Consider the following 27,915-nt stretch of genomic DNA (forward strand, 5'->3'; position numbering starts at 1 on the left):
TGAAATGGCTGTCCCACTCGTGCAGGTGGGTTGCTGAAGAGCTCTGCAGCTGTGTGTGGCTTTTCCCTGGCTGCAGTGGTCTGAGATTTGTACACAGCTGAGGCAGGTCACAGTATCAGCGAGCTGGGGATGATGCCATTTAAATCCAGGCTCTGATGATAATTTGGTACAAATGTGATGATTTGAGACAAATGACTTAGCTTCTCTATCTGTTAAATAAGGCAAGTAATAGATTTTGCTCCTGACTTGCAAAAAAGTTGTGATTAAATAACATGTAACACCCTTGACAGCAGTTCCTGCATTGCTATTGCCAAGGACCAGCTTGTCACAGTCTCTGCTCTATGTGCAGGAACTAATAACTCTCTCCTCTCTCTCTGCAACATTATCGAGCTACCCAGGCTAAAATGCTGGCCATGATGAAGAAAGTGTATGCTCTTTGCAACTCCCCAGTATTACCACCTGGTACTTTATTAAGGAAAGACTAAGGCCCCACAAATATAAAAGTGGCTTCTGCATTATGTGGTTGTGTTTATAATATATTTTAGGATCATTCAACTTGTTTCCTCATTTCTAAGTTGCAAGGGTTGTGTTTTAAAGCTTCGTTCTTGTAATGAGGAGGGCTTTAAAGCTTTATTAAGGTAACAAATATCAAAGTTTTCCATTTGTTACCTGAATCCAAGAGCCGGGACTTCAAGAAACACTTAAAAATACATCATAAGATCTCCACTGTATTCTTAATTAAAACAAACTAGCAAGCAAGTACAGCATAAGAAAAGACCAGGCATTAATTGACTAACAGCAGGTGAGAGTAAACAAATGAACAAAGAAAGAAATTATCAGAAAAATGTGGAAACAGAATGGCATCAGGACTCTAAGTCAAAGTTAATTTTTCTCTATAGACGTCATCACTGCTGAGCATCTTTTATTTGTCATGAATTGCAAAGCTGAAATCTACCCCTAAATAACTGGAGCCCAAGTGATGTTTAGGTAGGCTGAGGTACTTGAGCATTATCTGAAATTATTTTACAGGCTGATAGTGAGAAATGCATTGTGTGAGACTATACGTTCATATAAGAATTCAAGAAAGCAGCTGGTTCAGCCGTATCAGAAAAACAACACACAGCTGGTGGGTGTCACGTGAGAAATGAGTCCCACCAGGGGATACAGATAGGGAAATAAGTCAGTGTTAAAATAACAAAACAAACCCTTTTCCCCCAAACAGGGATCTTTCAGGAGGTTCACAAAGGCAGGAGGACTGTGAAGCTCCTTCTCTAAGCTAAGACAGTTTTGGGTTTGGTTTTATTTTGTTTACCATAGACCAGTAGTTGCTGGAGGCTTTTTCATTCTTTATTCAAAGAAAGAATAATGGCTACATGGTTCTTTCTGTTTTCTTAAAAAAAGATGTTTAGTTGGAAGGTCTGTTAAGTGAATGTAGATTTTACCTATCTGGGTTGAAGACAGAGAGACTGGTGTTCAGGCTTTGCCATCCTGAGCTCCCACAGCATATTCCTTCTTTTAGAGGAGGAGGTTTGGACAGGCTTTTCTTACAATACCATCTGACCAGTGGAAATATTTGAAGTGTATAACTAGTATGGGAAGATAACAAGTTTCTGTTTCTCTCTAATTTAAGTCTCTAAAGGCAGGACAAAGCAGGAGTACTTGCAGTTATTAGAAAAAGTGAAAATAAAATCCTTCAGAGATGAGCACCTCTGCCTCAGTTGTCTATGCTACCAAACTCTGGGTAATGCAGAGAGACACAATGTGCATGTTTTAGAAGGAGATACAGTAAGAGATGGTATTGGAGAATAGTGAGATGGGAAACAACTATGGAAAAATTGACTAACATGCCTGAATTGGGGTCCTGTTGATAAATTACAGACACGAATAACAGCTCTGCATGCTGTATTGTTTTCAGGCAGCCAGGCTGGCTTGCTGGGGCACTGGGCTGATGGTTAAGAGGATTCTGCTCTCTTCCAGCACTGCCATTGATTCAGGTTTTGAGTAAATTACTTCTCTGAGAGATCCATTTTTGTCCACATGATAGTAATGACATTGCTTACCTGCCTTTGGGAGGTTTGTGAAGTCCAGTGTGTTAGACATGTTATAGCGGGATGCCTTTTTTTCTCTAAATTAGAAAGGAGTTTTGATATGCTTTAAGTGAATTAGAAGAGATGGTTGCATAAAAAACTTTTGCTAATTTTGCCATAGGTTACTTGAATTGACCGTGACATTGGTTTTGCGTATACACTACTTGCTCTGTGAGATTTCTCTCTTTTGGCAAAAAGCTCATAAAGGTTAAACAAAGAAACTTTCATATTTCTTGTTCTTTCATAAGCCTGTCTTTTTCTGAGGGAAAGAAAGCAGGATCCCAACAAATATTTCAGTGTCTGGTACAGCTAAGCACATTTTGGGGGCATAGATCAGGACAAATTGAATGGAGCCACAAAATTAATTCTTATTGCGGTCCCTGTGGGAAGATTTGGCGTGTGCTGGGGTCATTTGACTTATTGCTGCTGCGGCACTGGAGGGTCCTGCTCTACATCTGAGACTTTTTCAGCTTGATGTCTACACTGAGTCCAAAGTGCCTAAACTCCCTACAAACAAAAGACAATAGGAGGAATAAATAGGAAAGGACGTTGTATTTGTTAGTGATGGATGGGGAGCTCAGCACAGCATATTTCTGGTATGTGCCTTTAGGGTGAGAATCAGGCAGGAGCCAGGTAGAGGTGTGTGGGCAGAGCCTTCTGCTTTCTGGCAGCTCCTGATGCTAGAGGAATTGAACTCTGCTGGCAGAACCTCCTATATCCTTAAACTAGTCTTAGTAACGGGTATATCCTCAGCTAGTCCTTATTCCAGTCCTATGGCTGCAGAGTGGCATGTGAAAAATGTTTTGCAGGTATTTTTTTCCACACTTGTTTTTTGCACTGCTTTTACTTCTGTTTCTAGTTAATATTTATGAAATGATGCTTGCTGAAATTAGATTCTTTATCCCTTTCACCCATGTCCTTTTTAAAAGACAAGTGAAGAAAAAGTTTAGCTTGGTTTTTGATCGAGCATTTTTCTCTTTTCCTCCCTATGTATTAAATTCTCCAGTTTTAATTCCTCTACTCATCATAATCTGTGTATTTTCAACTGTCTTTTTTTTTTTTTCTGTGTTCCCTTCCCTCTCTTCCATTGAAGCAAGCAGGGAAAGTGACTCCTGTGTGTGTTGCACATTTCTGTGAGGGAAGGGAGGAGTTAGATGATAATGAAAATTTAGTGTGAATGAAAATATGGGGGTTGATTTTTTTTTTTCTTTAAACAGTTCTAAAGTCTTGGACAGGATTAACAAGTTTATTTTTTCCATATTTTAGCTGTGCTCCCTCTAGGTCTTATGTAAACCAGCTTTCCAAGTCCTTTCTGGCTTAATAGAAAATAAGGATTTTTGAAGTACCTCACAAGAGGAAGCTCTCTGCCTTGCCAGTTCACTCCTAAGACTTCTAGCAGTATTTTAATATGAAAAATAGAATATAAAATCAGTCTGAGACCTTGGACATTCAAGTCAGTATAAATGCAATGAAGTACACCCAGTCCTATGGCAGAACCTGAAATCTTGACTGCAGAGACTGGTGGGACCAGAAGTGTCCACAGTCTCAGGCAAACCCTTGTTGCATTACTTCCCAAAAAGTCAAAGCGATGGAAAGCCAATCACAAAATACAAACACTAATATGGTACCCTTCAGAGGTCAGTCCAACAGGGAGCTCTAAGAGGAAATGTCATCTGTTATTTCTATGTCTGAAATGAAAGGAATAAATTAACACAGCGGTATTAACACACCTCCTTTCTTTATCAAGGGAGAAAGTGGCAGCCAAGGGCTTCCTGGACTCAGAGGAGAAAAAGGAGAGTCAGTAAGTAAGAAATATCAGAATGATTTTATGTAAGGAGATGGAAAAACAAGCAGCTGTTTTCTACTTTATGGTGAGAACTTGCTCTCAATGTCAAAATGCCCTGTTGAATATGTTACCTTTGCTGGGCCTTTGTCCCAGGAAAAGTTGGGGTTTTTTTTGGCACCCATCGGTGTGTTTTTGGTGGGAAGGAATGGATAGGTTCACCCCTGAATTCACCTGATAACTGCCTTAGTATTGGCCTTCTAATTAAAATATGTGACTTGAGAGTACTTGATTTTAGCACAGCTGCACGTCCAATGGAGACAGCATGAGGCAACTGAACACAAAGAAGATGCAAATATCTCCCAGCTCTTTTAAATTCAGATGACCAAGATACAGCTTTCTCTAGCTGCAATTAATGCAAATGCCAGACTGAGATTTATGCAAGAATATTTTTAACCCTTCGTAAAATTAATTCTAATAAGGGTTGTTGGCATCTTTGATCGTGGAAATGTAATATCAGACTCTGCCCAGAACAGAAAATAAGATGTTTTCCTGGCTGCAGTAGAATTTGGGATAGGTTTTCTATTTTAATTTGTCACAGAATTATTTTCAAGGAATTATGCTCAAAAAAAACCCCGTTCCCTATAGTAGTTGTCCTATGACCTGTGTGTCAGGAAAACACTAAATATATAATTATAGTATCATTTGACATCCTTGCTATCAAATGTACCTTTTGCTTTTTTTGTTTTGTTTCTAGGGCAGAGCCTATGGCAGGGGAGAAAAAGGAGAAAAGGTAAGATCTAATCCTTCATTGAACTAATTAAATCAGAGTAACTTGCTGTTGCCTTCTGTAGCTCAGAGGTTGCTATTGGGGTGCACAGGATGCAAGGGATGTGATGCAGTTGGATCTTTGTAGAGAACTTTTATATTATGTTACACTGCCTTCTGCAGAGAAGCTTTTAAGTGTTCATTCCTTTTTCCCTTCTGTTCTTTGAGTTTCCTTTGTGCATTGACCATGCAAAACGCTATCAAATTGAAATCATAATCTTTGCTTTGTGTAAGCAGCGGGGAGTTTGTGGAGGATAATGCAGTAAAGTAACTGACTGGAAGGATGAAAAATAAGGAGAAAGTATAATTTTGACTTTATTGAATTTTCAACAGGATTAAATTTGGGTTATGAGAAGACTGCCACAGTGTTTCTTTTCATTGGATATTTTCATTAATAACCAGAGAGACAAAAGCCAGAGTATCTTCTTACTGTAGATATTAGGCAGGACAGGATGCTAAAACTTTGAGGTTAAAACTGAAGATACAGAATAACTACTGAAAATTGCTCAGTTATCTGTCTTGGAAAATAAGTTCAATGGTGATCAACAATGGGAAACAAGAGAAGCATGACTGGACTAATTTGCATTAAAAATTATGTCGGTTTCCACTAAATTCTGGCCTCAAACTCCCCATTCCCCCCAGCAAAATGAGGCTGCAGAGCTAGACTGGAGTAAAGTAGATTTTTTTCTTGATACCTTTGTATCATACCTAGTTGTGGGTGTTTTCTTCATCACCAAAATGAAATTTCAAGTTGTGGGGAAAAAAAGAAAAAGATTGACAGCAGGATATAGGAGATAGATAGAAGTATTAGGAAAGAAGTCAAGGTTCATACCAAAAATAAGATTAAGAATCTGTGAGGCTGTTTTCCAGGTGGTCTGTGGCTACTCAATCGCTCAGGGAATTTAAAATAATATTGGGTTGTGGTGTGAAAGGAAGAGAACATGTCATTTATGGCCATTGCATCTTCTCATTTGTTCTTCCTATGATTATGCTATATTGATTGCATATAGTGGTAATGTACGATATGAAATTACAATCTAAATGAGGGTTTCTCATGGCAGGAAATATTATCAAGACAGGCTAGAGACATGGGGGCTATAAAGCACACATTTCTGCATCCATCTTCTTGCAGTCCTCCCACTGACAGCCACTATTTAGCCTTTGAGACTCAGGATTCAGCCTTTGGAAAACAGCTCGTGGTTGGCAGGTGGTGAGAGTCACCAGTCTGATGGGAAACATGATGTTTACAATGTGAGTTGTGCTGCAGTTGAAGCAAGATCTTGTTTTCTTGTGTTTTGCTGTCTGCAGAAAAGTGTCGGAAAACATCACTCCATCTGTATTATTGTCATGCCTAGAAAAATAGGTCTGCAAGTCTGGATTGGAGAGGAAAAAATAAAAAGACCCAACAGTATATGCAGAACTTCTTTGATTGGGATAGCCAAACAACATTGGCTGGCCCAAATGAATGTGTAGGCACATAGATGCCTGAGTTTATAGCCAGCTTGTGTATTTGGTACTCCTGCCAGCCAAGGCAGCTTGTTTTCATCTCTGGTGGAAGTGTGTTTGGTACCCAGTGTTTGTGCACCATGTCTGCCCAATGGCTGAGTGTCAGTACTGTTGCTGATGGAGAGCAAAGATATATCAGCTACACATTGCTGGCTTGATTAAAAACAGAGCCTGGGGCTATATAATAGAATCATAGAGTATCTCAAGTTGGAAGGGATAAGGGAAAATCAAGTCCTTGCAGGATTAACTAAAACTAAATTGTGTGACTGAGAACATCATACAGATGCTCCTTGAACTCTGACAGGCTTGGTAGCATGACCACTTCCCTGGGGAGCCTGTTCCATGACCGACCGCTTTCTCACTGAAGAAATTTTCCCTAATAACACAGAATGGGTTGGGCTGGAAGGGACCTTAAAGATCATCTAATTCCAGGTCCTCTGCTATGGGCAGAGACACCTTCCACTAGACCAGATGGCTCAAAGCTCTGTGCAGCCTGTCCAACCTGAACTCCTCTGATGTGACTTTGTTCCATTTCCTTGGGTCCTATCACTGGTCACCAGAGAGAGGAGATCAGCACCTCCTCCTCTGCGGCCCAACTTGAGGAAGTTGTAGACTGTGATGAGGTCCCCCCTCAGACCTCTCCAATCTGGACAAGCCAAGTGGCATCAGCCACTCCTTCTAAGTCTTGGCTTTGAGGCCTCTCACCATCTGGTCGCTCTCCTCTGAACACACTCTAGTAGTTTGATGTCCTTCTTATATTGAGGAGTCCAAAACTGCATGGAGTACTTGAGATGGGGCCACACCAGTGCAGGGTGGGACAATCACCTTCCTCAGCTGGCTCGAATACTGTGCTTGATGCAGCCCAGGACATGGTTGGCCCTTTTGGCTGGCAGGGCATACCATTGCCACCAACCCAGACTCCCAGATCTCTTTCCATGGGGCTGCTCTCCAGCCTCTCATCCCCCAATTTGTACATGTAGCCAGGATTACCCTGTCCCAGGTGGAGAATCCTGCACTTGCTCTTGTTAAATTTCATACAACTGGTGATCGCCCAGCTCTCTAGTCTATCCAAATTTCTCTGTAAGGTATTTCTGCCCTTGAAGGTGTCCACAGCTCTTCCTAGTTTAATAAAATCAACAAACCTACTTAATGTATATTTGATTCCTGTGTCCAGATCATATATAAAAACATTAAAGAGCATTGGTCCTAAAATTGAGCACTGGGGAACCTCACTGTTGACTGACCAGCAGGCCTGATGTAACCTCATTTACTGTAACCCTTTGAGCTCAGACCCATCAGCCAGTTGCTCACACAACATATTATGGTCTTGTCTGGCTGTGTGCTGGACACTTTATCCAGAAGGGTACTGTGAGAGGCAGTATCAAAACCTTAGCCAAACCCCAAATCCAACCACATCTCCTGGCTTGCCTTCGTCAATTAGGTGGATGACCTTGTCATGAAAGTAAATTAAGTTGACTAAGCAGGACTTTCCCTTCATGAAACCCTGCTCTCTGTGACCAATGACTGCATTGTCTCCCAAGTGTTTTTCAATAACTTCCAGATGAGCCTTCTCCATAATTTTATGGGCACTGAATTAAGACTGGCATGCCTGTAATTAGCAAGGTCTTCCTTCTTGAAAACTGGGACAAATTTGCCAGCTTACAGAGTACTGGGACCTCTCTGGAGTCCTATGAACTTGCTGCCACACTGCATCCTCTTTGTCCAGCCTGCTTACCAGTTCTCCACAGGGGCTTCTTTTATGCTGTAGGGGCTTAGGTGCTGTTGCCCCTGGCCGCTCATAGGGCTCCTCAGCTACTGTCATGCAAGCTGTGGGCTCCTGGCAAGTCTCTCTGCTCCCATGAGGTTCTCCTGATTTGGGAAACTCCCCTGTGTATGATGCTAGAGCTGCTGGCTGTCATGCTGGAAATGGAGCTGAACACCTTGGTGATTTGTCTTTGTGTATAATTTGTCCCTAACACAAGAGATCATCTTCAGGATCAGCCTTCATGTGAAAAGGTGAGTCTTCAGCAGCAGAAAGGGATAGGACTATAAGTGGGGGGAATCAGCCATGCAGGTGATCTGCATATGCTACTGCATGTGGGGATGGAGTACCATGTCTGTGTCTTGGCAGCAGAAGTGCCTCTGAGAGGGAAGTAGCCAGCACCACAGGGAGCTGGGATGCAAGTGCCTGCAATGTTAGTTGCCATCTACACTCCTGAAAAAAAGAAGAGATCCTATGAAATGAAACCCTTCCCAGATAGGAGAACACCTGGAAGGAGAGGATTCACATGGCTCCTGTTTGCCTGCTGCACTGCAATAGCTGCATGAACATGTATTCTTGGTTTTCACTCTGGCTGTGAAATTCTTATGTTTCCTTGATTTTTTTAATGCGTATGGACCAGTGCTAGGAAACTGGGTCAGAGATGCTGGACTTCAAACACCTGTAGTCTGCGCAATCACTGCTGTGGACTCCATAAGGACAAGGCTCACATCCTAAGTGTTGATAGAATCAAGTTATCTCACCTTTGAAAAGCTGAGATGACAAGATTAAAATCATCCCCTTATTGTAGCTTTGCTCTCCAGCTGTGCTAGTGCCAAACACCTGCCCGATCATGTTATTGCCAAGTATTGTGTGTAGGGCAATTATATGAGGTCTGAGACATTTGTCAGAGGGGAAATCCTGGTCTTCTCCACGAGGGCCAGCAGAGGCACTGGCTTTGCTTCTCCAGGCCATTACCTCAATTATATCACTAAGTTAAAGTCTAAATGATGCTTGTATTAGAATACATAACATGCTAAGCACATAATTAGTGGTAAACCAAAAGATAATCGCGGCTGTGGCTACAAACCTAATTCTTGTTGATATGAGGTCTTGTGTGACTTTCAAAACCAGGAAATTCACTGTGATGGCTCAAGCAACATTCCAGCACATTCTGCTGATCCTAAATATCTCAGAGGATGATTTTCATGTACAGAAACATGCATGTGCAGACCAAGTAATTTCGGATAGATTAAAAAAAAAAGAAAATAATATAGTTCATCTACAGGTGCTCACGTAAACTGCTCTCAGATGGATTTCCTGGCTCGGTGTGATTCAGCTGCCATTACTCTATGTTGGTTTTAAATTTCCACTGTTGGTTGTCGTCTTTCAGCATTTGGAGTGTTTAATCCCTGTGTCATTAGATGTAGCCCATCATATTTCTGCTTATAAATAGAATCATAGAATCATTTTGGTTGGAAGAGACTCTCAAGATCATTGAGTCAAACTATAAAACTGTCTCACTTTACTTTTTTGCACACACTTATGTTATTAGACTGATTATTATACCTGGGTAAATATTCAACTCTATAACATAATCACCATTTAGACAAGGTTCTTAAGGACATGGTTTAGTGCTAGAGTTAGGTTAGGTTATGTTTGGACTTGATGATCCTGAGGGTCTCTTCCAACTGAAACCATTCCATGATTCTATGAAAGGCAATGCTTTGTGTTTATTCTGTAGATTATTCAAATGGGTATTTGCTAGACCAGATGGCCTGGTCCTGCAAGGGTTTTAACATAAATCTTCAAATCTCTGTCGATTCAAGAGAAGTAGATGCAAGGGAGCAGAGAGGGCAGAACGAACAGCTGTAGAGAATTTTTGAAGATGATTCAAGCAAGACGGGGTTTCAGTGACTCTTGATCAAAGTCAGGGAAATCATGTTTGACAAGGGAGGTTCTGTAGAGTATTAGGTCTGCATTCCTGGGGCACAGCCATCCACATCGTAAGCCAGCCTGCCCTTCTAATGCCCCCGTATGAAGTTTAATGTAGAGGCTTTAAGAAAATTTAGACCCTTGTCTTGCAAAGTACAAAATATTATGCAATGGTGCTGAGCTACCCCTCTAGCATCCTAAAGGCTGATGGTAGTGACAAGGCTCTGCAAATTGGAAGGTGCTTGGAAAAGTGATGACTTTGGAGAGGATATGATGAAAATCTCTCGAACTCTGAGTGATATGGAGATATCAGTAGGAAATTATTTTTCACTGTTTCTTCTGTTGTAAAAGCTAAGGGGAAGCAAATCAAACTAACTGATGGCAAGTTTAAAATGAACAAAATGAAGTTGCTTTTCCTACAGTAGGTATTGGAGCTCCTCTTTGTGGTCTGCTCTGGAGGTTAAAATTGTGTTCTTAAAAAAGTACGTATGAGTTAATTAAAGACAGATATCTGTAAACATCTAGTCAATTCAAAGACAATTTGTCTGCTTCAGGATGTCAGTGAGTCTCTGCAAACTGTGACTGGTGAAAGCAAGACATTAGGCTGGAGAAGTCTCCCATAAAGCTGCTGTTGCAGATGGCAGAGGGGCTAGTTGGACCTTTGACCTGACTGCTGGTAACTATTCTTAGACTTTTGTATAATTCTTGAATATTCCTAACACCCTCATTGCCCAGGAGGGGATGGAAGTTTCCATAGTTTACACGGGGCTTGGGCTAACACTGTCTATAGCTGTTGAAGAACCATAGGAAGTATAAGAGAGGTGTTATGAAACAGTCGGGTCAAGTGATCATTACTGTGATTTTTCAATGGGAAACCAATCTTTCAGAGGCAAAAACTCTAACCAGGAGCACCCACCTTCTGCAAAGGTGGTGGGTGAAGGTTTCATTATGGTTTACACTGAGACTTCCCTCACTAATGTGTTTCCAAGAGTATCCAAGCTTTCCCTTTCTGCTTTATCTGTTTCCTATCACGCTAATAAGCACATATGCAGCAATGAATATGAGAAATAACTTTAGTAGATTACATCTGTATTCTCCTAACAATGTTTTTTTCATGGTAATGACTTGCTTTGATAAAAATGCAGAAGGATTGTTATAGAATTTCTAACAAGAATGAAACCTCTGAAGTGGCTTGGCTTATTAGAGATGCAGTGACTGCAAGACCAAGCATAGAAAAGAAAAGCAGGCAGATAGTTAAGGTTCTGGGCTAGGCTTAAAACTTGGCTCCAACAGATTTGCTGACCTTGAGCAAAGCAGCTTGTCTTTGTTCTTGTAAAATGAAGCTGGAGAACCTCTTTGCCTCCAAGCTTTGTGTATCTTGCCTGCTAGATCCATCAGACAAAGGCATAGCTTTTCCTTCTCTCACTTTTCTTCCAAATTGGAGTCATTGCCATTTTTAGGGCTTCTGGAAAAGCTGTGGAAACCTACCCTGTTACATATAGTCTATCCACACAAAGCCCTGTACTGTCTTTGCCCCACGGCAGCTGAATATAAGAAAGTTCTGACCTGAAAGCCATGCAACATTTTTTACCCCAGTGCTGGGTTTACCAAATCAGCACAAGTAGAGTGCCTCTGGGTTGGAGCTGGCTAGCAACCAGTAACTTGCGGTACAAGAAAAATGAGTGCCGATCTGCCTGCAAAAGAAGCCGTGGGTATAGCTGGAGTCTGATTTTACATGCAGGTTCAGCAGTATTTTTAAGGGATGCATTTTGGGACCAGAGGGCTGTGTGGGTGACTTGGTTGCAGATAAGACTCAGGCTGGAAGCGGTATTTTAGACACACGGAACTATGGTAATCATAGAATCATAGAATGGTTTGGGTTGGAAAGGACCTTCAAAGCTCATCTAGCTCTTTACCCAGATCAGGTTGCTCAGAGCCCTGTCCAGCCTGGCCTTTAATGTCTCCAGTGATGGGGCATCTACCACTTTCTGGGCAACCTGAGCCAGTGTTTTACCACCCTTAGTGTAAAAAAATTTCTTCCTTATGTTTAGCCTGATACTCCCCTCCTTTACTTTAAAACCATCACCCTTTGTCCTATAGCAACCAGCTCTGCTAAAAAGTCTGTACCCATTTTTCTTGTAGGCCCCTTTTAAGAACTGAAAGGCCACAATAAGGTCTTACTGGAGCCTTATCTTCTCCAGGCTGAACAACCCCAACTCTCAGCCTGTCCTCATGGGAGAGGTGTTTGGGAGTCAGGTCCCTGAGTGTCAGGGTGCAGCAAGGATCAGTTGTGCTCTACGGGAGATGGAGCTGGGAGTGATACCATTGCTGGCAGGGCAGGGACCTCACCAGCCAGGGTTTATCCTGGAACACCCCACAGAGGGAGCATGATGGGTCACTGATGGTAGACAGGTTCACCTGAGGGTCCAGATCACCAGACTGGTCTGTGGTGATGAATCAAGTCTAAGTTCAAGCCAGGAAGGTGATTCTGCAAGTCATGGTCAGGATTAGCAGGATACATGTCCAGGATGCTGCAGTGGAGTTCAATGAGGGCCAAAGGTGAGAGTTTAAAAACAGCTTCACTTCAAAGAGGGGTAACAACCATCTGAACTTCTGGAAGCAGGATGTGCTCTCTGAGCACTTACATGATGAGGAGCCTGAGCTTGCCTGAGCTAAGAATTAGTCCTTATGCCTGCAGCTTCCAAATAAAACTAAGTATCGCTCCAAGAGATAATGTGTGTGTCCTTTTCACTGCTGAAACCTTGAGCCCAGTGCAGGGAAGGTGCTCCAGCAAGGCCTTGTTTGGGCTGCTGGGGTGTTCAGACATTGCCAGCAACTCTCAAAATTCTAAAATGCCACCCATGTTGCCCAGGGTTGCCAAGCTGAAGGGTGACTCTGAGGGCCTAGGTAAGCACCAGGAGCCTTTGTGCATCAGCATCCAGGAAAGTGGGCAGTGATCCTTCAGCCACCACATCTTGACAGTAACAAGACAGGAAAACATCTCCAAGTTTAGAGATACTATTGAACTTGATATTTGAAATAGAAACAAAAAAAACCCTAACTATCCAGTAGTTGATGTTCCTTGGAGACAGTGGCTGTTGAAACATGGCCTCCTAGGGGTTTGGTTCTTAGCACTCAGATCTTAGTTTATTGCAGAACAAAAAATAATGTGAGCATAGCTCAAACTGACCTAGCAATGAAAAGTGAAAGTGCAATATCTGCAGGTATTTTTCTTATTTTTTTTTTTTGTTCTGGGAACCATTTATCTCGGGAACCATTCTCAGCTACTAACTTAATCTGGTTAAGGTCCCTCAGCACTTAAACATCTGATCCCTCAGTCCAGCACTTAAACATCTGTATAATAGCATCTCATCTACTCTAACAGGCTGTCATGCAGCTCACTGGAGTCATTCATATCTGTGATTTCTTTTATGAATCTTGTGATTAAAAGGCAAGGTGTATTAATGTTAGTGTCTGCTCTACTACTCCAAATATATTTTGAATCCTCTTGTGTATGTGAGCAATTTTGGTCTGCACGTTGAGTATTTTTGAGTTCTCTTAACTGTAGTTAAAGTAAATTCTGCACAGCTAAATAACCATGGTTTGGAGGAGTTCTTTTTCTTAACAATAATTAGAGGGTTTTAGATAAATTCTGTGGTTTTCTGTGACCCAGAATAACAGCTGCAGATTGTAATAAACAACTCGAAGCCAGATCACATACTAATTGTGCATTGTGACAGCTTAATTCTCAGCAGTGCAAGAATACTAGTAACTTTGTTATTCTTTCTTCCATAAACTTGAAAACATTTATTTATTTTCAGCATTAGCTTCTGGCCAGCAGGTACATTGCTGGTATATAATGACATCTACTGGCAACCAGAAGCTTGCAAAGTCCTCAGCACTTGTTTCTTTAGAGGATTTCACTGCCAAGATCCGCTGTCAGTGTGGAAAGGAAGAACGGGAGAGAGATTTGCCAACTTTGTGCTTCTTCTAATGAAAGAACTGGGGGTGGGGAAACAGGTTTCCTTGATTCTGTCATTGATAACTGTTTGAATGCAAGATGCTCCTGAGAGTGATTTTTCAGTGGATCATATAGATCCACCTTAAGTGTTCCCTGCCCCTCTCCCTGCTACACATTTTCAAGTTTATCTAGTTAAGACAGATTTTCCCCTTTCCTCTGATCAAAGCTGTTGCCAGGCTGAGTTTCATTGTTCATGATTGAGAAGGTGCAAGTGCCTTGTTCATGGGGTCTCTGAAGGTGTGGGGTGACAGCAGACCTTTACTTGCCCAGGTACAACCCTGGATATCTTTAATTTCCACTTTTGGATCTCTCAACCTTTTTTCTTAAGCACTACCTAGAGATTTTATATCTCCCAAAGTTGACAAGGTCTATTGTCTTTGGATCTGACAGAAAGATGGTGATTTGTGTCTAAGAACCTGCTGGGTAATGAACAGGAATGCAGTAGCGAGTGCCAGGTGATGAAAATCTGTTTTTTTTTCATGGCAAATGTTTATTTTTCCTGGCAAAACAGTGCATGGGCCATTAGTGGTTGGCTTTTTTTCAGCAGAATCTTATGCATTTGGTGTTGTAAGCGGGTTCGGGTCTCTGGAGATTCAGTTTCTGTTTCTGATTCTGTATCATTGCATACATGGGAGATTGTGGACTTAGCTTTTCTGATTCTTGTACCTCAATGTTCAAGTAAAATGAGAAGAAAGATCATGTGGTTTTAAAACACTTAACCATCATCATCATTTTGTGAACAAATATGTCTGGTTGCACCAGAATGATTTTTAATTTTGGCAAATACTTGACTGAGCAGCCTGTTTGACAGTCAGCAGAACTGTATCATTGCAAATTATAAGTAGATGGTGATAAGCCTTAAAGTAGGATGTTGTCCCCACTTTCGACATGGCATTTAAAGAGAGATGTGGAGAGATGTTGCTCATGGCAGAGAGCAATGAGAAGAACGATCAGTGATTTTGCAAATTTAACCATTAGGGAGAGACCAAGGAATGGAGTGTGCAAGAAGGGAAGAAATCATGGACTAGATGATGCGATTAAACTTGAGCAAAAGCTTTCTACATATTTCAGAGAGGCACTGGAATAGATTCTAAAAGGTGAATATGGAATATCAGTAGCAGCAGATGTTTAAGAGCAAATCAGCACTGGAGTTTGGAGTATCCTGAGGCAGTACCCTTCTGGCCTAATGTGCTCTTCTCAGAGCTACTGAAATGTTTGAGGGATGTGTGGCAGTCTGAAGCATCATTTCCCAAATAACAAGTGATATGATGAAAGGAAATGGCCTCATGTGGTGCCAAGGGAGGTTTAGGTTGGTCATTAGAAATATTTCTTCATGGAAAGGTTGTCAGGCATTGGAACAGGCTGTCCAAGGAAATGGTGGAGTCACCATCCCTGAAGGGCTTTAAAAGATGCATAGATGAGGTTCTTAGAGATGTGGTTTGGAGGTAGACTTGACAGTGCTAAGATAGCAGTTGGACTTGATGATCGTAAAGGTCTTTTTGAACCAAAATATTCTAAGACCAGGAACTTCCCAGAAGCAGAGCAAAAGGAATTAACAGACTTTGCTCACAAGGGAAAATATTAACCTAGTATGTAGCAAATCACCCACAAGACTAGAACTATTTTCTGTGTGTTATTTACAGATGTAAGGACATCAATTAATCAGTGTCATGATACAAGACTGCTTCAGTGAACACAACCCCTCCAGCATTTAGCAAGCTGTTTGTCTGGTCCTGAGCTGTGGCAGATGCCAGGAAGGAGCATTAACTTGTACTTTGAGACAAGGAAGTTTTCAGAGAAGAGCTGTTTTGTTTTCCACATTTCAAAATATCTGAAAAATGTGTCTTTTATTGAGAACCCTCTGGCCCCTTACCAGAAAACCAAGAAAAACTGGAATTTCAGTAAATGTTGATCCTGCTTCTGTGAATCCAACCCATTGCAGTCCAGTTTATTTCTCAGGTTATTCCTCTTTGTAGTGGGATAGTGGTACCAACTGATTCCAGTTATCATCTTTTTCCTATTCAGTTTGTTCAATCATAAATTGCTCTGCAAACAATTTGACTGTTTCTCAATTTACAGATTTCATCAGTTGATTGAACAACTATTCTAGCTGTTGAACAAAAGTATTTCAAATACTACAGCTTCCCTCTGTTCTCTCTCATTCTCCTTCTGTTGCAGAGGTAGATGGTTTCTTAAAGCAAGTACTCCACTTGAGGCAGTCTTGATTATAGGTGAACCAGCAGGTCAACATTGTAAAAAGTGTCTCACCACCCCGTTTTTTCAGAAATTCTTTAACTAGGGAGTGTCACGATGGAGATGCAAATAATAGGAAGCTAATGAACAGAATCTTGGGTGCCAATTACAGCTTTGATTTCTTTATGACATCTCCAGTCTATCCTGAAATCTACAGCGACCTTGATCAGGTTATAGCTGGTTTCCAAATCAATAGGTTCTGATGCATCTTATGTGCTGCAGTGCCAAGTTTGTGGGTGACCATGTGTCAAATTAACTGATACACACCTATTGTTTTGCATATTTTGATGCAAAGGTGTAGCATCAGGTTTCTTCAAAGAAAGATATCTGTTGATATTCCTCAAAAATGATACACTTGCTCTCCCCAGGAGAACATTCAATGACTAGAATCATAGGACGAAGAGTCGGAGGGGCTCTTCTGGTAGGGCCCATAATGTTCACTATAAGACTCAAGGGTTCAGAGGCCCTTGAAAAACAAGGTCTCCTGAATTTCTCCTGGGAAAGTACATTTTGGAGACAATTGACTTCTATGCAATGCATTGAATAAAATCTTTAATGTGTTTGCAGTATAAAAAAATGCCCACAACTACTATTTAATCAGCTGCCCGTGTACTGGACTAGGTCTCCTGATAGACCAGCCAAACCTATGACTTCTACTGGCCCCTGTGAATCATGTCCACATGGGCTTTCTGTTTGTTGAATCTGAATGTGATACAGAGCCAGCAGAGATTTTCTTCTTATCTTTGAGTGAACTGAAGTAAACTCCAAGTTGAGATGAATGTCTTATTTCTTGTGGAAGCAGAAGATAGTGCCAGTTTTGGTGTCAAATTTGCCAAGATATTAATAGAGTTTTAGCATCATTAAGCTAATAGAATCCTGCATCTGTGCATTGGAGAGCGGCAGTCATTTGTGCTACCTGTCTGGTCAGCAGCTTTTAAAAATGAAGGGGTGGCATATATCCACTGCCTCTCAGTTGATCTGTACATCATCCCTGCCTTTTTATTAAAATCTCTGGCTTACCACTCTAAAAAAAAGACATAAAAATTAGAATATTTTTCAAGGAAAATTTATCTTGTCCAGCTGCTAGTGACAACCTTGTACAATCGCTTACACTTCAACCTCCTCAAGCTGGTAGCACCTAAGTGGAAAAAAACAAACAAATAAAAAACCAAAACACTAAAAAAGAAAGATACTACATTCTGCCAGTCTCTTGTGGTCTGTTGGAAGTGCTTTCAGTCATTTGAAGACCACACTCAACTTGTGACATCTCTTCTGTCCTCCTCTTTTCTCATCAAACAGGGAAAACAGTTTAGCATCTACCACGGATCAGCAGTATGCCGCTTTCTCATGGTCTTCTAGTTTATTCTTTGTGAAAATCAGGTTTCCAAGCTAAGTGCAGTCCAAAGAGACAGGAGAGAGAAAGAATAAACTTGTGGTTATGGCACTGACCTAGGACACAAGAATGACTTTCCATCCTTGTCCCAGACTCTGTGACCTTCCATATGTCTTCTGCTCAGTTGTACATCTGACTCATCACCCTCACGAGATGAAAGCAATATTACAGTTGCTATACCTTTCTTCTCATTTCACAGGGATGCTGTGAAGTTAATTAACAAAGGAGAGAGGGGTGTGTTAATGGTGAAGTGGTAACACTGTGCAGTTCAATTTTGTTTCCATTTCATCTTGCCACTTTTGTTCTGTTTCTCTTCAGCTCTTGCTATTTTGTCTCCTGCCTTGGATACAGATGCCCTGGTTCACCCAGCTGTCAATATGTTGACTGTGTGATTCATAGGATTCTGCTTGGCAGATTTTTGGAGGTCTCCAAATGACACCTTTATTGATGTTTTGTAACAGGGTTAGAAATTTTTATTTCATGTTAGGACTAGAAAAGTGGCACTTTTGTGTTAGATGTAGACCAGTTTGGAAGAAAAAATAAAGAAAATGTACAGATTCGACCTTAGAATGATCTATCTTCTGGCATTTGCTCTGCAAGCTGAAGGAAAAGTCCAGTGAATTACTTGAATTTGACAGGCAAATGAGAATCTAGCTGTGTATTTTGGAGTGATTTTCCCCCATTATTTTCTTGTTTAGTTCACTCTCATTTCCTTTAACGCAGGCCACAACCCAGAGTTTGAAGTAAAATATGTGATTATAGGCCACAGCTGTTCTCGAGTTGGAAGAAATATTTGTAAACTTGGCAGCTGCTTGAGGAGCTGCAAGTGGAGGAAAGAAAAGCTGTTAAACTTGTGTAGATTGCTTAAAAGCATTACTGAGGGATTATTCCTTTGGTGCCTTTGATGTCTCCCTAGGCTCACGTATTATAGTACTGGATTGTTCTATCTCTGTATCTTTTCATATATCTGTAGATCCCTTCTCCATTTTAGGTCTTTTTTTCAGAGAAATTCTGCTAGGAGGCTGGATATGGCAAAATCCCTGTATTAGTTGTTCCCAATCTGAGAAAACATATAATCTAACAATTAGGTTATCTGCTCTTAAATTCAACAGTTATCTCCATTCAGCATTCTGAGGATCTACATGTTATGTAGATATAATTTGATCACAGATCCATGTGCATAATGTTCAGGCAACTATTTGGGGTAGTGAGTCTCAATATAACCCCAGTGAGATGAATCATTGAATAATGTGCAACAAATTAAACTAAATGTGCATATGGTGAACAGGTAATGGAAGATTTTAAAAAAACCCAACAAACAACAAAAAAAACCTCACCCCAACAAACAAAAAAACCTTCATGACCATAGAGGGATCACTAACCTAGAGCTGGCATGATCTGGTAAATCTATGTGATGCCACTGTACTAGGAAGATATCTTTGCTCAAATGTAGACATAGGATAACTATGCTGATATACACAAGCTAATTTAAGAACCTATATGGGTGTGCCTATACTTCCCCAGCTCACCTCTGTATTTTCAATGGATGCTATGCTTGAAGCCAAGGGGTGCATCTTTGTTCTTCATCACCCCAGTACTCCATGTGCTCATGTAAGCCATGCTTTGACATCCCCCAAGAAGGACAGAGGTAGTGCTTAGACCTTGCTCTATATCCTTTGATTTGGTTTGAACACCTCCATCAAAAAGCAAATACAAGCAAATTTGAAATTCTATCATATTTACTGGATTCTGCCTAAACTTGTTGCTCTAGCATGGCTCAGAAAACCTTTCTAATTTGGTTGCAGAATTTATATCAATTCCTTGAGGAAGGAAAAACGGAGTTTTCACAGGGATTTGTCTAGTACTACATCCTATGAGCTTGCACTATTCAATATTTTGGGAACTTGTAAAGCCAAGCTGTCACATTTGTTAATGCATTTCCTTGCAGGTACAACTAACTACACATACAAGTTTTTGTCCACAAAACTATTGACCAATGAAGCAATAAGTTGCCCTACCTAAAGTGTAAAACTACTCCAGATAATGTAGGCTAAGCCTAAGAGAAGCTGCCTTAGCAGATATTCTCTGTTCCCCTCGTTATCAGTAGTCTCTTCTGATTTTACTACTTCTTCCCATTTTACCGATCCTTGTTACTTTTCTATTCTGGTCCAGAAAGGGACAGCCTTCCAAGTTCAGATATCCATAAAGTAGATGGGTGGCAGCAGAAATGCATGGAATAAACAAGATAGGTGTGGTTTACTTGTCACCACCAGATTCTCATTGTGATGAAGCTGGGAATGCAGCCAGCCTGTGTGTACACAGTATTATTTTTATCACTTTCAGTGGTATGACCAGGTTTGGCTTTGGTGCAAGGAATGTGATGGGCTTTTCTTCCCCAGCTCTTAACCCCAGCTGCTGAAGCCTCCCCGTTTTCCCACTATGGTGCCTGGATCCTTCAGCCCAGTGCACTTATCATAGAATCGTTTTGGTTGGAAGACACCCTCAAGATCATTGAGTCCTGCAAACTGTGTCTGCCTGGCAGCTATTTCACTGGCCTGTGCTCTCTGCCTCTACTATTTCTTTGTAGTATTTACACACTGTCTGCAATTTTGAACTGATATTTGGAATATAGTAACTGTCATTTAATGCTTATTCATACAGTGTCTTGCAAAGTGACCCAAGCAAGGAACAAATGCAACATTGCTGTAATTCAAATAAATAATTGTAGAATAACAGCTGAAAAGCAAAAAACAGCATTTGTAGAAATATGCAGCTACCTCTGTATGCTCACAGTCTTTGTCAGTAAATCACTTCAGTGCTTGCAGTACCTGCCTGCCCTTTCTTGTTTGGCAGTATCTGCTTCCATGTGACTGACTGTGCTTCACAGCTATATCAAAAAAAAGTCCTCTGGTTGCTTTAAATCAGATGGCAGCTTGCCAAATCTAGGCTCTTTTGACAAATATTTTGTCAACGGTGAGCTAATGAATGTGTTTATTCTCTTGCTAACTTTGGTGGAAATGTTCTATCAAAGGCCACTGGCTGTGCAGCAGAGGATAAAACTAAACATAGGCGGCTGGATTTCCAGTGGGTAAGAAAAGGACAGCACACCCAAGAGCCTGAAAAGGGGAAAGTAGTCAGGAAAATCTGCTGCCTTCCTTTTGAGCTCAGTGGCTGAAGCTGTGACCTCCCCAGAAAATGCTCCTCTTGAACAATGTTATTTCAAGCTCCTGTGATTTCTGATTTCCTCTTCATCTAATTTTGTCATTTTCTAATCACAACTTCCCCTGGATTTATAAAGTGGTTTCCAGGAGAGATGTGCTGGCAGAGCCCCTCTATCTGCAAGTGCTAGAAAGAGAGGTGAGCTGCTTTGCTAACCCAACATACCCAACTGGAGGGGCTGAGGGGAGGGAACAGGCACCTTTTGGTTACAGCAGCATTTTCCTAGTGCAATGCTTAGGATTTTATCTGATTCAAAAAATCTGGTGGACAAATGAAGAAGTGATCATTCCGCCATGCAGTTCATGAAGTTGGTTGGTTAGAAAAAAAACGTTGCTTAGTGAAGTAAATTGCTCTGGCAACATGACTCCATTCCAGTTATCTGCATCCTCAGTGTGGGTTCTGGCAGCTGGCTGTGAGTTAAGGGTGCGAGCTGTTGATTCCTTTCCTGTCCCTGCCTGTCACCATTCCTTTGGCACTGTGCAATCACAGCAGCACGGATGCTTTTCTGTTTTCCTGCTCTCTTCCACTCCTGCAGGCTATGCATTTTACTTCAGGAATGTGAGAGTTTTGACACAGGCAAGACAACCTCTCCTTGTGATTTTACTGAGCTTCAAACAGCTCCTGAATTTACCCTTAGCCTGGCAGGTGAGGAACACAAAGCAGCAAGACAGGGCTAATGGGGTGGTCAGTGAAATGAGCAGAAGTAGGACTCCTTTCCATTCCCTATCCTGGTGAAGTTCAGTGGAGGTTCCCCAGGAGGCATTAAATCCATCTAGGTTGCTTCTGCATGGTTTTCTTCTTGGGGAGGAGCTGATAAAGCTGGTGGATACTCAAACATTTCCACTGCAAACTGCTAAAACTCTCTAGCTTTGTTTCCAGTGAAGAGTCAGCTCTCTGATGGGCTGTTTGATGTGTGGCAGTGCTGGGCTTTGCTGGCTCACATATTTCTAAAGCACAGCATAGCCTCAAAACCCCTGTCCCCTGCTTGGTGACTTTGGAGCAGATCAGCAGGTGGCAGTTCAAGCTGACCAGCTGTTAAAGGAATTCTCTTTTCACTAGTTTTCTCTAAGCAGAGACTCAGGCATGGACTCCAGAAATTCTTCTCAAATAATATATTTGTAAAGCACAGTGTTGAGAGCGGCTTGAGCTGGGTGGTGCTGGAAGAGTGACCCCAAGCAAAGAAAACCCTTGGCAACTATACCCTTACAATCTAAGCTTCCCATCCCTTGTGTGTCAATTTGGGCCATTTGTAAAATTAGAGTCTGGGGTCTCCCTGTTCTTCATTGGATCTCTTCATTTTCACCATGCAGGCCTTTTCTTATCTCTATAGGTGGTTGTATGTACTATACCGACCATGCTGGATTTCAGTTCTAGGTCCTGTCCAACAGTTGCTATTTTGCACCTGCAGCTGGGAGGAAAAATAAGTCCTTGGCAATAACCAAAACATTGTTCTGTTTCCCATCTTCTTTTAGGCATGCCATTCTGTTTCTTGATTTATATCTGGGCATACAACTCCTGCTGACAATGAAAAGCTCTCTTATCTTCTTGCTTGAGCAGACCCTCGGCTCTTCTTCGCTTAATGAGGCAGAAAGTTCAAAAGTTCACAGCTTGTGACCTAAGCAAACTTACTTATGCTAAGTGATTTATGCTAAGGAAATTCTATATAATCAGTTTCTAAACAAGTTCTACAGTTCCTAGCACCAACTGTGTCTGGCATATATGGTCACCAAGTGGGAGAGACTCCACAGTGCTTTCTTGCAAATATCATAGAATCATAGAATCATTTTGGTTGGAAAAGACCCTCAAGACCACCTAGTCTGACCATTAACCCAACACTGTCACTAAACCGTGTCCCTAAGAACCTTATCTATGCATCTTTTAAACTCCTCCAGGGATGGTGACTCAACTACTTCCCTGGGCAGCCTGTTCTAATGCTCAGCAACCCTTTCCATGAAGAATTTTTTCCTAATATCCATTCAGTCTCTTGGCTGTAAGGGTCAACAGATCTGCTCTGGGCTTCAAATCTTTGTGCGCAGCTGCTCGATATCTGTTAAAAGGACAAAATCACACTGATTTAGTTAAATAAAAAATGCAAAAGGAAAAGCTTTTTTCTCTTCCTGGGATGCCATTGGCTTAGGAGGCAAGTTTCCATTTGCAAGTGGGAAGAGGAAGTTTTTAACACCAAATCGGATAAACCCTGAGGAACTTGGTCTGAATTCACTGTTGATGGTGCATTTAGTGGGAGGTTAGGCTAGATACCTTAGAGATCCTGTCCAGCATGAAAGGCTCTATGAACACTGCATCAAACTTATTAACTGATTCTAGCATTAATTCATTCAGCTGTTCCAAAGAGTTGTTACCTTATGGAGAAAGAAAAAAAGGAAAAAGGCAAGAGAAAAAGCTAATTAACTTCATTTTATTTGCATAGAAAAAATAGAAATAATTCTCCTACCTATGCTGCACACTTTTCCATGGAACAGCAGTTCCTTCAGGTTATATTGACCTCTTAGAGCAAATGATTTCCTTAAAAATCACATCTGCTATTTGATGGGTTTTCTATCTCATTAGGGAGGTGCATCGCAAATTCTAGACAGAGTGCTTCATGAAGGTTCAGTTAGCAAGAAACGTAATTATAAAAGTATCTAATGACTTTAATTTGCATATACAGCACAGATACTTTCCAGATACTATCTTTTATTAACATTTAAGTGCCAAATATACCTATAAATAAATAAGACTGTATTTTGTCTGACACTGACTGGAACCTTGCCCTGGGAATACATCCATCTAAGTCTGCTGGGCTACTCATGCAGGAAAAAATGGACACATATAAAACTGAGTGTGGCAGAATTTGGCCTGAATTTATCTGCATATTTAGGTTGTCCGTATGTATATACACAGGCAACTTAGAGATATGTGCACCAACTGCTTAGCAACTTCAATTATCTTTCTGCAGGATTCTTCTATGTTATTAGTTTTCTTACAAAAGCTGATGGGGAAAAAGCTCTAAGTTGCTTAGCCCTGCTTTGTGGCATGTCATTTGCCAGCAGTGTTAGCGGCTTTACTTCCCACATATGGATGTCCACTGTTTTGGGTGGCAGAGGCACTCGTGCCAACATCTCTTATAAATTCCAGTAAGGCTGGAACCTGGGTGCCATCAGTTGGAGCATGAACATGCAGGACAAGCATTGTCAGGCTGCTGGATCATGACCAAGCATAATCCTGATCCATTCACAGAGCTCTGACTGAAACCTACTCTGAATCTTTAGGGAAGTTCTGTTGACTATGAGAAGTACTTATTGATAAAGTCTAAGTGGAGTGGATTCCAGAGTTACATTTTTCCCCAAAATTTCCATACCACTGGAAATTTGGCTATGACAAATTTCAAGTCCCCATGCTTTGAAATGTGGCAACAGGAAGTTTCCTTAGTGAATTGTTTTTGTGCTTCAAATACTTCTATTTAACCTGACTAGGTTTCTAGTCTTACTCTTGGAAAAGACTGGTTCTGGATGGTATGTACAAAAAGTGGGGGCAGGAAGGGATCAGCCAGAGGAAGACTCTCGAATGGAAAATTGAAAGTGAACCTGTTCAAATATGGGCGGGTTACAGGTGACTAAGAACAACATCGTTACAGTGAGGAGGAGAAGTCAACTGCAAATCTCAACAGATGATAACTATGCTGTCTAAAATACACAAATATACCACTGGATGGTATGACATTTCATATGACCTGTTTTTTCCACTGGTGTTGTAGGGTGACGAAGGGCTCCCTGGTTTTCCTGGACTGAAAGGGGATAAAGGAGAAAAAGTAAGTCCAAGTCTTTATTAATTACATTCCGAAAAGTTTCAGAGTTTATAAAGCTGTTGTGGGATGCTAATGGAAACGGGTCATCTTCTGAGTCTTGTTATACCTCTGTGTTTTCTTGTGTTGTGTTAGCAAGGTGCTAAGGAAAGGAGATTATGGTATTGCACTATTTTTTGGCAAAGTGCACCTTAAAATCTGTAAACAACTTGATGATGCTCAGCTACACTTGACAAATATGTGGAGATCTCAAAGGCATGAACTTTGTCTAAACTTTGTAAAACTGTGAAACAGAATCGAAGAGTGAAACAAAATAGAAGCTCAGTGCTAATGCCTCCACATACAAAACAAGCAGTTTCTTCAATATGAGACATGAAAGGACAAATATCATCATGTCCTTTTTTGCACTGAACATAAATAACTTTTACACTGAGGCAGCATTTAGCTGCTTTACTGTGTCATCATCTTAACAAAAAATATTCTGCACTAAACTTGCTCTGTTGACTAGTATTTACTTTGGACACGTTTGTCAGAAATGCCTTAAACATCATTTGCAGGAGGGATTTTAGGAATTTAATTTTTTTCCACCTCTTGTAAAGTAAAAAAAATGTTCAGGATAGGAAGGCAAGACCGTCTACAAGTAATACGCATCAAACCAGCTCAGTTTAATCAGAGCCTAGAATGGCAATTCGCTGTGCCCATGTCTGTTTCTCAAGTGAGACTTACTTTACAGTGCACTCATAAAGAAACTGCTGCAGTGCCTTGAAGTGAAAACATCAAGCCGGTTCCTCACCATGTGCATCAGCTTACCTGTTCTGCATCTGTTATCTTTCCATTCCCCATTTCTTCTTTAAATCACCAGCTGCATGCAGCAAAACTTGCCTTTTCTCTGCATTTGCTGCAGTTCCTGTTAGCTGTGGTGCTGCCAGCCTCAACGTATTTAGTCCCATTCGTCCTGGTGCATAGGAAGGTTTAGAAAGCGGTTCCTGTTTTTTGTTGTTTGTCTGTTTTCTATGGCTTTGCACATTCACAGCTCTGAGACTCGCTTCTTGGTGGCCAGGGCAGTTCCTGGGGGCTGCTTGAGTTTTTCAAGGCTTCTGTTTGTTTTTAGGCTTGTTACTTACATGCATTATAGCTGTACCTAGAGACTTCTGAGCTTTGGGATGGATGCTGTACAAGCATGGACTTAAAAAAAATATATTAAAAACCGAATGAGTATTTAGTGACAAAACAGCAGGTTTTTGAGACAATAGAATGCTGGACAGAGACTGAGGGGTGATGTTATTAAGAGGGCTCAATGGTTACATGTATAGTTAGCTGCAGAGCTTTTATATTAATTTATTCTTAAATGAGTTAACTGGCCAAGAGTGCCACAGCCAGCAGCTCATCAATTTGCCATAGTGTGTTAATGTTATCAGCAGCTCCTTTAGAGACTAAATAATAAATGTCTTCATTGAAATGATTCTCCACATCCCTTGTTCTTGTCTTGATGCCTTACCTTGATGCACTTGCAATGGGTGTTAATACTGTTCTGATGACAATCCTATTTTTGTTGCAGGGCTCCCTGGGCTCACCTGGCCCCCCTGGGAAGGATGGAGCAAAAGGAGAAGCCGTAAGTCTTTTTGTACCTCCCACACAATCCTTGCCTTTCAGTGCAAGGAAGGCAGTGAAAATCAATCTATATTGAGTGGAACGTGTCTTGGGGATTTGTTTGTCCATTTGAGGAGCGGCAGAAACAAATGGCAGGAGGTTAATAGCCCCAGCACTTTCCCTCGCATGTTTGCAGTGATGGCAAGTGGCGTATGGATTAGCCACTGTAACAGGCTCCCAGAGCAGCTCTGTGAGCATTCATTAAGAAGGGGAAGGTGACAGTCATGGCAGCCTGTGGTTTGGGACACAACGCTGCGGCTTTGTTGGTTAATAGCTGCAGCTGCAGAGCTTGGCCATTTGTTTTAAGTCTGGCAAAGAGTCATCGTCTAGTGGGGCCATCTTGTGCTTCCACAACAGAAAGAGGTGAAAGAAATAGATGCATCAGTCGCAGAAGCAAAGACCTCAACTCTGCTTGTGCACTGCTAAAAGCTAAGAGCAAAGAAAGAGGTGCAAGGTTAGCTCAAAGAAGGATGAAGCACACCAAATATTGCCTTTAAGAGGACTACATTTGAGGTATAAAACCACAAACACATTTTCCAGAAACTTACATAAGTGTGTTTTATAGATTTCCCTCCTTTCCCTTTGTTTGATCACCATCCCTTTGAATTGTCTTCATCCTGATGGTGGATTATCATATTATTCACTGTCACTTTGTTGCAGTTGGTACCGACTGGCAGGACTTGCGGAAAGGACTCTTTGGAAGGTCAGGCACATGCAAAAGTAGTGGTACACAGCAGACAAGCTCTTTTTTTCCCAACACATCATGTTAATGCTTTGTACCACAGTGTCTCACTTTGGAAAAACTGTGATAATTTCCCATGCAGCTACTAGAACTGATGCAACTTCATCACATCAGACGTGGCTCAGTCTGAGATCAGACAGTAACTTACTTGAACTTGCAGAGTTTCCTACAGGACATGTTTACTGCACTTAAAGGTCACTATTCAAGAGCAAATGCATTATTCTGTCTCCAAGGAATCCACGTGTGTAGATTGCAGTTGGTGCAAGCTGTTTATAATGTAAGGAACTCATATTTTTGCTACTTAGGTAGTTGAGTTTGAAGAACATAAGATTAGCTGTTTCAGTTTCCAGTTTGTCTCTTTCTGCTTTTATTTTTGCAAGGAAAGCATAAAGCAAACTTTCAGATCTCTGGATAGTGGTACACAGGTCTGTAGATATTGGATAGAACTTCAATTTCTAAAACTGTATGTAGTGACTACTTTGAGCTCTGTTGGCCTTTATGTAATAAAAGATTAACATTTACCTTTGAAATCGCTGCTGATTGCAGGGTGAACCGGGACAGCCAGGAGCATTTGGACTGCCTGGGCCACCAGGTCCAAAGGTAAGCTTCTGTTTCTTCTTTACATGGACTAACTTTTTATATGTGTTGATTGCTTGAATTACTTTTTGTTTATGACTTTTGATATTCTCACTGGTGAATGATGAAAATCACAATGCTCAGTTTCATCCACAACAGAGAGAGGTGAAAGAAATAGATGCATCAGTTGCAGAAGCAAAGACCTCAACTCTGCTTGCTCAACTCTGCTAAAGTATTAGCTATTAGGCAAGATGTAAAAGAAGAAATACTTTTCGTTCAATCAATAGCATAGATAGAGAAGGTGAAAAGAACATGTTTTGGGGCTCATAAACCTTTCTTCATGTCTTAAGTAGGCCTTTCT

General features: G+C 41.2%; 1 protein-coding gene across 4 annotated transcripts in view; it reads left to right on the top strand.

The window, feature by feature from the left end:
- Positions 1 to 27,915, top strand: part of COL22A1 (collagen type XXII alpha 1 chain) — a 233,084-nt gene that overhangs the window by 98,543 nt on the left and 106,626 nt on the right. For all 4 annotated transcript variants that reach the window (XM_082043903.1, XM_082043901.1, XM_082043904.1 and 1 more), the window contains 5 exons: positions 3,835 to 3,888; positions 4,628 to 4,663; positions 24,539 to 24,592; positions 26,145 to 26,198; positions 27,525 to 27,578. In XM_082043903.1, coding sequence (XP_081900029.1) covers positions 3,835 to 3,888; positions 4,628 to 4,663; positions 24,539 to 24,592; positions 26,145 to 26,198; positions 27,525 to 27,578 — 252 coding nt within the window. The remainder of the gene's footprint in view (positions 1 to 3,834; positions 3,889 to 4,627; positions 4,664 to 24,538; positions 24,593 to 26,144; positions 26,199 to 27,524; positions 27,579 to 27,915) is intronic.

Source organism: Streptopelia decaocto, assembly GCF_964273445.1.
Source record: "Streptopelia decaocto genome assembly, chromosome: 2".
Taxonomy (NCBI): domain Eukaryota; kingdom Metazoa; phylum Chordata; class Aves; order Columbiformes; family Columbidae; genus Streptopelia; species Streptopelia decaocto.